The 13,796-nt window shown below is 30.5% G+C and overlaps 1 protein-coding gene across 12 annotated transcripts in view; it reads right to left on the bottom strand.

Moving 5' to 3' along the window:
- LOC139516870 (apoptosis-stimulating of p53 protein 1-like) overlaps positions 1 to 13,796 on the bottom strand; it is a 73,776-nt gene that overhangs the window by 11,379 nt on the left and 48,601 nt on the right. Inside the window, exon 1 of one of the 12 annotated variants that reach the window (XM_071307257.1) lies at positions 11,763 to 11,933. The exons of 7 other annotated variants lie outside the window; for them this stretch is intronic. In XM_071307257.1, coding sequence (XP_071163358.1) covers positions 11,763 to 11,780 — 18 coding nt within the window. In that variant the 5' untranslated portion in view covers positions 11,781 to 11,933. Of the gene's footprint in view, positions 1 to 4,053; positions 4,368 to 8,055; positions 8,193 to 10,331; positions 10,517 to 11,762; positions 11,934 to 13,796 lie in introns of those variants that run through there. 4 more of the 12 variants (XM_071307256.1, XM_071307261.1, XM_071307255.1 and 1 more) reach the window with 4 other exon arrangements.

The following is a 13,796-nucleotide window of genomic DNA, read 5'->3' as shown; positions in this document are numbered from 1 at the left end:
AGGTACTTAACACTACACATGACCTAGCTCATTCACTTTCGATATCAATAGTATTTATAATTTGTACAAAATCCTAGACATTTCCTTGATTCTTTTTACTTCCATGATCAAACACTGAACCATTTTAATTGTCAAAAGTAGGTTAAACTTGGTAAAAAGTAGGTTAAACTTTCCCAATTGATAGCTTTTAAATGTTTGCAATATTGTATACAGGAGATTGTCATATTTATTGTTTTGTACAAATCAGTTAGCTGATAATAAAATAGTTTAGGCTATACAACAATATGTATGAGGAGATCTCCACAAAGTGTGTCCAAAAATCTATAAATAAGCATCAAAGTAGGTAAAACATACCCAAGTACAAATCAATATAGACAGTTAGCTGATGATAAAATAGTATAGGCTATACAACAATATGTAGGAGGAGATCTCCACAAAGTGTGTCCAAAAATCTATAAAATGACCATCAAAGTAGGTTAAACAAACCCAAGTACAAATCAGTTAGCTGGTAATAAAATAGTATAGGGTATACAACAACATGTAGGGGGAGATCTCCACAAAGTGCGTCCAAAAATCTATAAAATGACCATCAAAGTAGGTTAAACAAACCCAAGTACAAATCAGTTAGCTGGTAATAAAATAGTATAGGGTATACAACAACATGTAGGGGGAGATCTCCACAAAGTGTGTCCAAAAATCTATAAATGACCATCAAAACTACAGTTTCTAACTATATAAATCAGTATATTATGTACCACCTCCATACACCTACAACCTCAGGCTGATTTATGTCCATAAACATTGTGACATTATGTCAATTAGTATATTCCCTGTAGATATGTAATGGTCAAAGTCAATTTAGCCACATGTAGGTCATACTATATACATACAAAACAGTCCACCAATACACAAATTATAATGTTCAATTGCTTCAATTAGGCAAAAGGGAAAACAAATGATTGTGTCCATTTGCAAATTTCCAACTGTCCCTATATACATTTATACATACAAAATTTTCCACTGACCCTCATCGGTAAATATTTTTTTCAAATAGCAAGCAAAGTCTGATACTAAATAAATAAATACAATATTTAGTACTTAGTAAATGGACTTATTACATTTGAAAGGAGTGGAAATCATAGTTCAGCCAAAGGATAAATTCGAAGACATAATAAAATTTCAAAAATGCAACCAATAACATATTTGTTTATCAACACTAGCATTAGGAACACCATCCCACCTTATTAAGGTACCAATGCCAAATTTTTATTTCAGATTAACATTTCTTATACACCTTAAAAGTCTGGCCTTGTTTGTTTAACCATTTTTAAATTGAAAGACCATATTTCATATCAAGAAAAAACAAAATTAAAAGAAATGAACCTTTTCCCAAATCTTCTAGTCAACATTTAATGAATCTTTTTCAAACATTATTTGTTTAGCCTCCATAGAATGAATTTCTTTTTTGTTCAAACATATAAATATAATCTAAAACTTTTTAATTACACAAAATCTTTAGAAATCTAAAATTAAATATTCTAACTTCAACTTCTTACCCCATTGAGCAAATATTAGCTCAAGAAATTGGAGTGTTGACACCAGTTTTAAATTTACTGGTATCTATAATGGGGTGATTACTTTTACATCAAATACATTAAAGATATGTGATATTTATTTATCTATTTATAAAGGATTTGATGCACTCCAACTAAAGAATTTGATGAATTTAGATTTCCTTTATGATGTCATTGCCTTAGTAATAAACGAATGTTTCAACTTGAATTTAAAAATTTCCTCATCATTTGACTGCCATAAAACCCTAATCTTCAATTTTAACCCACTTGTCTCTTGTAAGTCTTGACAAGAAATCTTGACCTATCTTTCTTCCTGTCCAAAAATATCTCTGTATAATGTTAGGTTATAGTTATCTGCGGCAAGTCTTCAGGAATATCTTATGGCTTTCAGTTAAAAAGTAGACACTTTAATTTTCTTAATCAAACAAGACTTAATTCCCATTCTTCTTCCTTTCTATGTATATGATAATAAAGAAAATGTGGTCATTTGGGATTAATATATACCAGACAATTACCAAACAAAACGGGTTTTCAAAACCTTCTTACATCCAGACATTTAGTACCAGACTCACACCATGTATGTAAGTAAAATATCTGAGGTTGATTGTTAATCTGATCAACACAATACATGTTCCACTGCTTCTGTAGAGCGAAATAGCATTGCTTGTAAAAATATCTAGAGACATGGTCAGTCATTGGATTGATTGTTGGTTGCTTAACATCCAGTGGCAAATATTTCAGGCATGTTCATTGGAATTGCTACAGGTATACATAAGCACAAAACCTTTCTCTAGCAATGGGCTGAAATGTTGATGTTTAATACGAAAAATTAATTCACAAAGTCACTTGAATTTTGTTCTAGAACGTTTGCATTGCAAATGAACAAAACCACTTAGATAAGTGCAGTTATTGAACATTTAATCTGAAATTTTCAGATTTAAAAAATCTATAACATTTTCACTAGTTCACTGACGAGAATGAATACTGGTTTAGAAAACAAACTGACCTATGATTTTTTTCAATACACACTCATACAAACCGGTTATGGCAGAATCGTGTAGATTTCTATCAGTGCATTTTGATTATGAAAATGTTTGATACTGCCTTGAGCAATTAAAGAATATTGTAATTTTAGGATGACAACTTGTGAGATAAAAATCTTGTAAGCTGTCAAACTGTTTTAACAAGATATCTAGTCTACCAGAATTGACTTCTATGCAGTTTAGTAGACTGTAGAACATTTGTTTTTTCAATATTCATGAGACTATAATGTACTGTATACAATAATATCTTTGTTCATTTAGTACAAATATGCAAATGAGCAGCAAAGTTTATATAAGAGAGAGAGAAAGATAACGTAGGGAAATTGAAACCCATAAGTTGAAAATAAACTTACAAAGTCATGGCTAAAACAGAATAGGGTCAACAGACAAATTGACAACCCCATGGATACAAGAGAAACAGACCAACAGACAATCAACTGTACACAAAACACAACATAGAAAACTAAAGACTGAGCATTATAAGAGGAGGGTAGAAAAGAATTGTTTTTGTTGCCAGTATTTATTCTTTGTGTTTTTAGCTAAAAAGGATATTAGCATTGTTTCATGCAAATAAATAAAACACATTTCACCACTCAAACCTAAAATGATTTCCTCCTTCGGTTCCTTTTTGCATATTATGCCTTACCACCTTCCAAGTTTGTTACCTAGAAGATTTTTTTAAGTATAAATATTTTTGATTAAAAAGCAAGGTGATTTCATGTCATTAATCATATTACTACAATAAACCAACAACTAAGCCCATTACTTAAATCTTTTCTATAAGGACATGGTACACAATAACATGAACTTATAATGAGGTTTAGACCTTTTTTGTTTTGCTACCACTATGTGGTTTCTGTTTTAAAAACATGTCTGCTCCCTTTTCAAATGTTAAATCATATCTAATGCAAAATCTTTTATTAAATCATATTTAAATTTAGAAAATAATCTTCTTGACTCAGGAGTGTCATGATAATGATAAAAATAGACAAATTGAATGGATGCACAATCATTTGGAAAAAAATAAAAGAAAGAAAGCATTTTTTTTTATTGAACATTTATAATTGAAAAATATCTGATTTTATATTAACGCCCTTTCTTACTTATATAATTAGCTAGAATTTGTGATAAAAGAAACTTACATTATATTATATAAGATTATTGATTCCAAACTATACACAAGAAAGCGAATGACTAAAAAATGTTAAAGAAGTACAATTTTTATTTCCTGACCTTGCATAAACTAAATATTTCTTATGAATAGCTATAAAAATAATGAATGTCTCTAGAGATTGTTTAACAAGCATCGCTACATACATTTTTGATGTTGATCATGTTTTTATATAGCAAAATGGTTGTTTTCTATTTCCGTCGTACATATAAACAAACATTACAGCCACAATGACACCGATTCTCCTGATAATTTTTGTACCTACCATGTTGACGTAGCTTTCTAACTGAGAATTTAGAAACTGTAAAGTCGTAAGATCCCAGTCTTCTTCGTTACTGTCATATGAAAATTTCCCATTTTGTCGTTCCATGATGTCAGTTTGTCTAACATGTTTTTATGATATGAATACAGGTAGCTTCCAGGTAAGGTCACATTATAATACCAAGTTTAAACACAAAAAATAACAGGAAATGAAAGATTTGATAAAAAGTCCTTAGAAATGAAAAATTCTCCTCAGACTACTACAGGTAGATGAGTTATCACACAATATGGCTGACAACAGGTATTCATGGTCTGATCAATGGAGCATGCCGCCATAAATAGCCTAAAGGTAAATCACAAAATACCTGTATGTAAAGGTGTATTGTAATCCCCAGATTAATTAAACAAAGACTAATTATCAACAAACTGCTAGATAAGCTTCATTCATTGAAACATGACTATAGGTATCCACAAATGAATAAAATCTAGATATGTAATTAAAATTTAAAAATATTTGGGTCATATTTTTAATAAGTTAGCGTCCTATCTGTGGCGGGAATCTTTATGAGATAAATTATTATACCAGGCATTTTTACCTGGTGCAGAATTTCAAAGTTATCTTTTATGGATGGCTGGCCCAGGATGGGCCAAGGCTGAAGGTATCCAGTTTGAGTACTGAATAATGAAAGCCTGTATTTGGTTATAGTGACAAGCATTTCACTGAAACCTGATCTTTAGAAATTTAAAAGATCTAAGGCATCGATAGTATTTCATTAAAACATGACCCCAAAGGCCAACAACTAGACCCAACTTTAGTAATTCTTTCAATGATACTTTTTTTTGGAGGCTTCATATGTCATTGGTGATATGCCAATTAAATCAAGTGAAATATTTTATAGTTCTTAGCTTCTAAAACTTTCCTTGAAATTACACTCTAGCTCTTCTTTCAATATTGTTTTTCCTTATTTGGTGCAGCCTTTACATGATAAACACAGACCATTTAACAGTGGCCATGTTGAATATAAAGCCATGCGGAAACAAAAAGCAACATTTTTTACAGGAAAACACGTCACTCTCTCTGCCTTCTTACCAAACTTGATAGGTTGCAACTACTCATCAAGGTTGGATACACTGGACGCAGCGGCAAGTTTATAACATAAACTGTGCAAAAGTTCTAAATGAATAACATAGAAAATTCTGAAATTTCCATACAAGTTGTTTCATTCCTTGCCTTACTTCTACAATACATACAGATAATCACATGGGTTCATCTAAACTTTTGATAGAAACATAACAAAGAAGGACAGTTGGAAAGGAAAAGTGAAAGCAGCCGGAGTAAATAAAAGAACTTTATAGAACAACTATGGATAGCATGAGTAAGATATAATATTATAATCTATCTTTTGACCAAACTCAATAACTCGAATATGATACAAAGCATACACATTAAATGGTTACTTGTTTTGATAAAATTATTATCTGTTTTCATATTTTATTCATTTTTTAAAGCCATAATTTTTCCCTAAACCAATTTACTATTTTCTTCAATTTATGCCTATTGCAAGTAATACAGGAACTGAACTTTAAAATCAGTTTTGCATTTAAAATTATCCGAGACAAGTCAGAAAGATATACATGTACTAGTTAAGTACTACAGTAAATTTAGAAACTATTCTTTGCAAAGATAGATTTAAATTCTTATTGCGTCATATTTCAATGCAGTCTGGTCTGAAATAGTATTACTAAATCCAACATTTTTTGTTCTTGGTCAATAATAAAAAAATGCACACAATAATTGCTGACATAAGAATTGCTTTGAACTCAACATCACCCATTTTTAGCTAAGCATGAGAAATTTCAAAATCATAGAACATTCCTCTGATGGAAGCATTGATACTGTTTGTTTGTTTGTTACAAGTCCAAATGTGAAGGACACCACATATTCACTAAATTTGTACCGAGTTACCTTTACGGTAAATTAGCCAGATTACTAGAGGGTGTATCAAGCCATGATCATAACAAATAAAGACACCCAAAACCCACAATTATGTTAATGTATCCAACCATATTTGAATGCTACTAGCTCAACATAACTTTGTCAATAATAAACGATTTGAGAGTCTGAAGAACATAACACAATCTTGTCTGTATTATGTTTTTCATTGTCATAAATTTTTCAATAAAAAAAATTTCATTCATCTTTTCTATTGTGTATCAATTCTTGGATGATTTTTTTTCTTTTGAATTCAGTAGGGGGTAAAAAATATTGATACCAGCACCTTTGTTCAGATGATAGAAGACTTTGAGCTAGAGGCTTAAAAATAGGTGTTAACTTTGAATTGATCATATCACTTATATCTGTCAATTTCCAGTTATCTTTACACCAAAATAAATGCAAATCTATTTTATCTCCCAAGTTAAGGAAATAATCTGACATATCTGACCTATCTACCTGCTTACCCATTGACCAGTCCTTGATCTGGTTAAGAATTACTGATTTAATACTTCAAAAGAAATTCAAGGTTACACCTTCTGAAAATCAACATGAATTATAATTACATTGTTACTGAACTTCTGAACAAGACTGCCAAAAAGTTACATTGAGCATCATATTGCACACATCAGCAAATTATTCAATTGTCAAAAAAAATATGTCTTTGGGTAGGTCAGCAATTAGCTAAGATTGGCCTTTAAACGTATCTTTTTCACTCCTTCAAACCCATACAACCAATGAATTGGACAACTTTAAAAATTTATTTGAAAAAAAAACTCTTACTTGCCTAGTTAGAAAAGTTTTGTGAAGACAAATCATACGATTCAACTAAATTTATCATGATTTAAATTGAGTTACTCCCCTTTGTATATTAAAGCATCATCAATAAAAGTTAAAATGAAAATAATTTTGTTTTTGTACTTTAGCTTCAAAGGTTGTTTACATGTAAAAAGATATTTTTTAATCTGAAATTGAAATGCCAACATTTCATGAAATTTACATTTGTATATTGGATATGTTTACAGTGTGAGAAAATCAACAAATAAAGCATACATAATTGGACAACCTTTGATCCAAAACCAACATTTAAGGTATCTTATTCAGGTAGAAAATTAAACATATTGAAAGTGATAACTTGTTATGGCATTCCGCCAAACAAACAAGACCTCAAACTTACCTGAATTTGTTTATCTTTATATAAAACACATCTAATTTTAATTTTAAATTCATTGAAAATTCAATAAGTTTTTGACATGTTACAAATACCTTATCTTTCATACCACAAAATGAAAATAAACACCATTATAGATTGTGATATATTAAATTATTAAGGTAAATTTAAACATGTCCTTTGGGAACACAGAGTACCACATAGAAAGTTCAATATGATTATTTTCTGTAATATTGGACATAACATTAACTAGTCTGTCACAATAGCTGTCTAATTCTGACACTTTACCTACTTATTTTACATTAGTACATGATTCACTGAATACAAATATTAACTTCTTTAAAAAAATAGGCTCCTGTGACTATACTGCTCAGGGGCGGATGCAGGAATTTTCGAAAGGGGGGGTGCTAACCCAGGGCAAAGGGGGGGTGCAGGGGGGGTGCAAAACATATGTCCCGATACAAATGCATTGATCGGCAAAAATAAAGGGGGGGTGCTGCTGCTTAACAGTTTGAGGCTGTGGTGCAATGATTGTTTTAAAATCTAAGTGTGTCATTTTCAGGACTTTGGTTTGAGCTTATCCCTTATTCTAAAGAATTTTGATTCTTTAGCTTCATATTGAAAATTGAAGATAAAATTTTTTATCAAGATTTATTTTAACATAAATCGAAAAGATCAGGAGTCTAAGATTTCTTGGACTGTGGGATGAGAAAATTCAAGATTTTCAGTAATAAAAAAATCAATCTCAAAGCTGCTTTTTGATGTGGCGAATGAGTAATTGACACATTTACTTTGATTTGAACTCTGTATTCATGCTACTATGAAACATAAAATGTACTTACAAAAAATTTCTTATTGTTGTCATCACATTTATATTCCTTGGCCATTACTAAGCAAGCTATTATGAGTATCTCAAACTTTCCTTCACAAAAATGTATTCAAATATCATACGAACTGTGTCAGAAGACCTTCTGTCGTTATTTTAGACAAAAGTACCGAGCTGACTTAAAATCAAAATAGGGTCAAGTAGAACCTCTTCAAACAAAACTACATATTAAACATTTAGTGAATGGTCCCCATCCTGTCATTCTTTAAGAAATTCCTCCTACTTGGGTCAATGAAATTGACAAGCTAATAGTTGGACGTCACTGTCTGCGTTCGAAGGGGTATATTACATCAATTGTAACAAATCTTTTAGGAAACTATTTGTTTTACATATTGTCTATTTCAGGGTTACAATTTTAAACATGTTCTTTTACAAATGATGTTTAAAGGTTAAGGAATACCTTGGAAGATCATTTACTTTTTAAATCTTTTTTTTTTAAATGATAAATGTTCACCCACGATGTCAGGATTAAATTTCCGACTATATCCTGGTTTCTAACAATAAAGTAAAACATTGGATGAGGAAACAGTCAGCCTATACTTGTCAACCTTCTAATCAAACAATATGATTTCTTAAATTGACAGGCATGAAAACAATGCACATTATTCATACATTGACATATTCAAAACATCAAAATAATAAGCTTTGTCCCTAATCATATATTAAATCACTATTTTTGTCAGTTTGGGAATTTGAGGCAGATCTTTGTAGTCTCTGTAAAATTCATGTAAAACTTTTCTAGAAATTTGGTGATTTTGTTTAGATATTTGGTTATTGTTGATGATCTTGGTGTTTTCTTTCTCACTTACTAAGGGCTTTACTTATTACAGGGTAATAAATAAAAGATGTTTTACAAAACAAAAAGAATGAATGTGATTACATATTGTGAGCTTCTAAACAACCATAACTTGTGGCATAACAGCAAAGAAAACTGTGAGTAAGTAAAAGTCAAATGAAATAGTATAACTCTTTCTATCTGTACTAAGGATGGGAACATCCAAAGAAAAAACATGTGAAAATAAAAGCATATAAATATTTCCAGGTTCTCAGCAATACTGTCTAAATACATGTAGTATGATAACTTATTTTTAAATTCTATCTGTATATAGTATATCACATCAGATAAGTATGTAAAGAGTACAAAATATAAACAGAAAAACAAATTTATCATAAAACCACTGACAAAATCCATTCAACCACAAGGTGAAGACTTTAGGTGTTAAATCTGACCACAAATACTGAAATTTGAATCATATCCAAATTATAACTCATTACCACTTAACTCAATTAAAATGTCTTAAAACTGACCTCATATAAGAACTAAAATATGCAAAGCTACATTCAACATTGAGGTATTGGTAAACTGAAAAATGATTTTGTAAAATACACCCTTATTCAAAATATTTCAAAAGTTGTAAGAATTCATTGGTTGATTCTGAAAAGATCTACCCACTTTGAACACCTAACACCGGATCTTCAGCAACCAAACTGGTGGTCCTAACTTCAGGAGTAAGAATTACGCAACAACCATATGGCCTATAGCATACCATGTAACAACTTTCAATGAATTTTCATTCCAGCGGAAAAATAAGGATAGGTTCCCTCCTTCAATTACCAATGTCATACAAAATGTGATTTCTTTCAAGTATGGTCAATTTCACCTTTAAACCTAATTAAAGTGATAAAATTCAGTTCATAAAGGTAATTTATTTATGAATCAAAGTACTTCTGGACAAACTAGGCTAATTATAGAGTGACTATTGATAGTAATTAGAGGTCGGTGACAATGTCCACCCATAACGGCAGGTAACTCAAATGCCTTACATCATTTTGTCTTCCTGTACCCACCTACCAATTAGTTTAATTTATGTCTTTTAAAGTCAATCAAAGAAACATCTTTTTAGTAGATATAAATTTCTACCCTAATTTGATACAATATGTATGTTTTTTATATAGATTAGACTGCTGGTTTTCCCGTTTGAATTTATTTATTCATTTATTGGTCCCTGTAAAGCTAGTGTTTCGTTAAGAGACAAGGCTCTCTGTTGAAGACCATATTTTGATCTATTTTACTTTTACAAATTGTGACTTGGATGTAGAGATATCTCATTGGCACTCATACTACATTTTCCTATCTCTATATAATATAAAAAGTTGTTATGAAAACAGAATTACAAATATGAAAACTATTCATAAACCCTTGTACAAAAACAAATTTTATAAACGATTTACCTTTGCTGAAAGCTAAACACATATTTCCAAAGTTTTACCACAAAATTTACCTGCATGTTGTTACTACTGCTTACACAAGTCATGATTTATGTTTTCTGCTTCAATCGCTCCAGGAAGATGTTATTTAATTAATTTCCCAAAATTTTATACAATCAAATATGTCTTGCATGGTTTGTTTTAATTGTTGAATGCAGCTATTAGAAACCGCAAGGTCAACACACTTTAATATAAACCACTATTGTATGACATAATTATAGCTCTCTGTTTATTAAATTTTATATCTGGCAAAAGAATCAGTAAAAGGATTATAAAATGTGAAGTGTTTGATCAGTTATACCTATCTAAATTAAAGGTATAGCAATATCCAAGTAATATAGAATTCATACAACACGATTAAGTGCCATGTATTCAAATCATATTCAATTCAAAATTTTTTTTCAACATGAAACATTCCACTATGAGGCATTCACCATGAAACATGAGATATACCCTGTGAGATCCACAGTAAAACATGAAACATTTATATTTCATCAGGTATTCATAGCATGTATTAAAGGAAATGCAAAAAGACAGCAACTCAACTACTGAATAAAACATAAAAAATTAATACAGTATATGAAACAAAGAAATAAGGGGGGATAAGTCTGCCAAAAGTTAAGTTTTATCTCTACATCCAAGATCTTGGCTAGTTTCAGAATAAACACCCACAGTGGCAGATCCAGGGGAGGGTTCCAAGGGTTGGAACCTTTTTTGGTGGACGATCAATGCATTTGAATGGACATATATAGTTATAAGAACCATGAAAAATTACCTCCAGAAAATGACCAGGACTTAAATTTACAAAAAAACAATGGCTGATTGACATTTCAATTCTTAAATCATCTATCCTCTATCCAGAGTTCTTTCATCAACAAAAAAAGACAACACAATGTAAGATATACTGTACGAGAAATGAAAACAAATACGGAAACTTATCCTTCCATAAACAAGAAAGAAAAAACTCACAATAAAAATGAAAGAATAATACCCAAGTTTAATGCACTTAAATATGATCTTTCAACTTAATTGAGATCTTTATTTCAGGAAAATAATAGTACTATGTGGGGGTTCTATATGACAAATTTTCAATCAAACGACACAATTTTAAGATGTCTTCATCAAAAGTGAAGTATATACTTGAGGCAGTATTTTATTACAAATCCTTCCAGGTAATTACTTATATACATTTATGACGGGTACTTGACAGATTTCTTCTAAGTAAATTCAAGAACAAACAAAGAGTCCATCATTTACTTAAATAATAGGAATTCATTGGTAGACTGTTCCAAAATTGACAACATCCCCTCCCCCAAAATCTAAAAACATCCCCTCCCCCAAAATCTAAAAACATTACCACATCAAAATTTGAATATAACAAATTTTTTGTCTCACCTTTACTGAAGTTTTCATAATAACTAGACCTTGTATTCCTTTTGGTAATATAACTATTAAAGCCACTAAAGCACATGCATGTCCACTAAATACAGGGTAAATTGTTTTCAACAAGAAACTTTTATAAGTAAACACGAGCTACAGTATCATATAAGTCTTCCTGGAGAGCCCTGGTAAGGAAATTAATTAAACCATGCCAAAAATAGCTAAAATGACAATAACAAATTATCCCAAGGTAAAAAATACAATATTATGTAATCACATTATATGTCAATTGTTCCAAAAACATCATCCCCTGCTAAGGTATGGTGTCATGACAAAAAAGTGAGTCAGAACTAGTATGTAAACCGTGCACTACAGTACTTGTACCTAGAATTAGTGCATTTCAACTTTAGTCTTTGAAACAGCAGTAAAAAAAAGCATTTATCTGACTAAACATTCAACTTCAGCATTCAACCTTAACCAAGAAAATAAAACAAGTCCAATGCCAAAACAAACAACCAAAGAATAACAAGCTGCACTGAAAATTGTAGTACCAGGTACCAACATTCATACAGTTGTACAACTATTCATAACAACGTTTGCCAATTGTATTCAGAATCGACCACACCTTATTTACATGTTCAAAAGTTGGTCAGGAGGTGAATATCATGAAATTGTTTTTATAAAACTCATGCTGTTTGTGCATACCTCTTGATAAGATAGATGCAAGTATCTAATGAAAACCACTTCATTTATAGATAAAGATAATGTAACATCACAGAAGAGTACACAGAATACTTCAGCAGAGAATTAAAAAACATCACCCCTAGCTGAGACAAGAATGTAAAGTGATTTACAGACGAGACCTGATACAGTACTTCTAAATATGGTACATTATCAGAACAAAACAATTTGTAACTGATTATACATGTATTACTAAGTATGGAGCTCTATGAGGAAGGTTAATAAAGGTCACATACTTAAATAACAAGTTCTTTAGTTATCAGAGGATTTTGTACTTAAATGCCCTATCAATAAATAGGAACTAAAGGACAAATGAGATATTCCTTTAGTAGTATTTTAAATAGTGGACAACAACCCAATAACACAAAAAAGTCAAAAAGACATTACAATAGTCAACACAGTCGTCAACATTACTAACGTCAATGCAATATTCAAAGCTAAAATTTTGTTATGGTCTAAAAATGGATATATTTACTTGCTACAGAGGTGGAAATTTAATTCAATTAAGAATGTGATGAAATTTGACACGTTTTTCATTTGACTTTGTTTATGACAATATCAAAAATTTCTGGACTAAATGACAATTGTGCAGGTATTATGAAAAATAATTTTGTGGTTCTGTCTTTAGTTCATAGACTTTGTCATAAAATAGCACATACCTTCTCATATGCTTATCTTAGCAAGAATTTCTTAAAAGCTTTTCTTAATGCAGCACTTCAGTTAATTTCAAGTGAAAGATATTCCTTTACAGATAAATACTTAACTCTAAAATTATCATAGTAGGATTTTTTCTGCATCCTTTTCAAAAATCCTTAAGCTACTTAAAAAATATTCTATTTGTGTTAGCTTTGTGCTGTAACATAGTTATTTCCATCATACAACTAACACAGTATCTGATTAATTTCTGTGAATCATCAGAACCTTTCAACATTCCCCCTCCCCCTTTTTCTCCAACTTCAAATTCTTTTTATGTCACTTATGAAGTCGGACAGGATTCTTCAGACATGTAAATATTTGAATGAATCAAATAAAATGGTATTTAAGCAACCTATTGACCTTAAATAAGACTTAGAGCAAAGCATATTTCATGCTTGACCTACCACTTTAAATAAGTAATTTGTAGAAACACCAACGAACAATGTTAAATAGAGAAAATTTGACCATAAACCACAAAATAAAATATATTTCATTTCCTTATAAGAGGGTAGAAAATAAGTCTTTTATATGATTTGTAATAAAAACATTTTCCCATTTACTTTATAGTGATGACATATAAGAATTCATTTATCCATTAGATGCCATCAGGTT

This window comes from Mytilus edulis, chromosome 3 (assembly GCF_963676685.1).
Source record: "Mytilus edulis chromosome 3, xbMytEdul2.2, whole genome shotgun sequence".
Lineage (NCBI taxonomy): Eukaryota > Metazoa > Mollusca > Bivalvia > Mytilida > Mytilidae > Mytilus > Mytilus edulis.
This window is presented reverse-complemented; position numbering and strand designations above follow the sequence as displayed.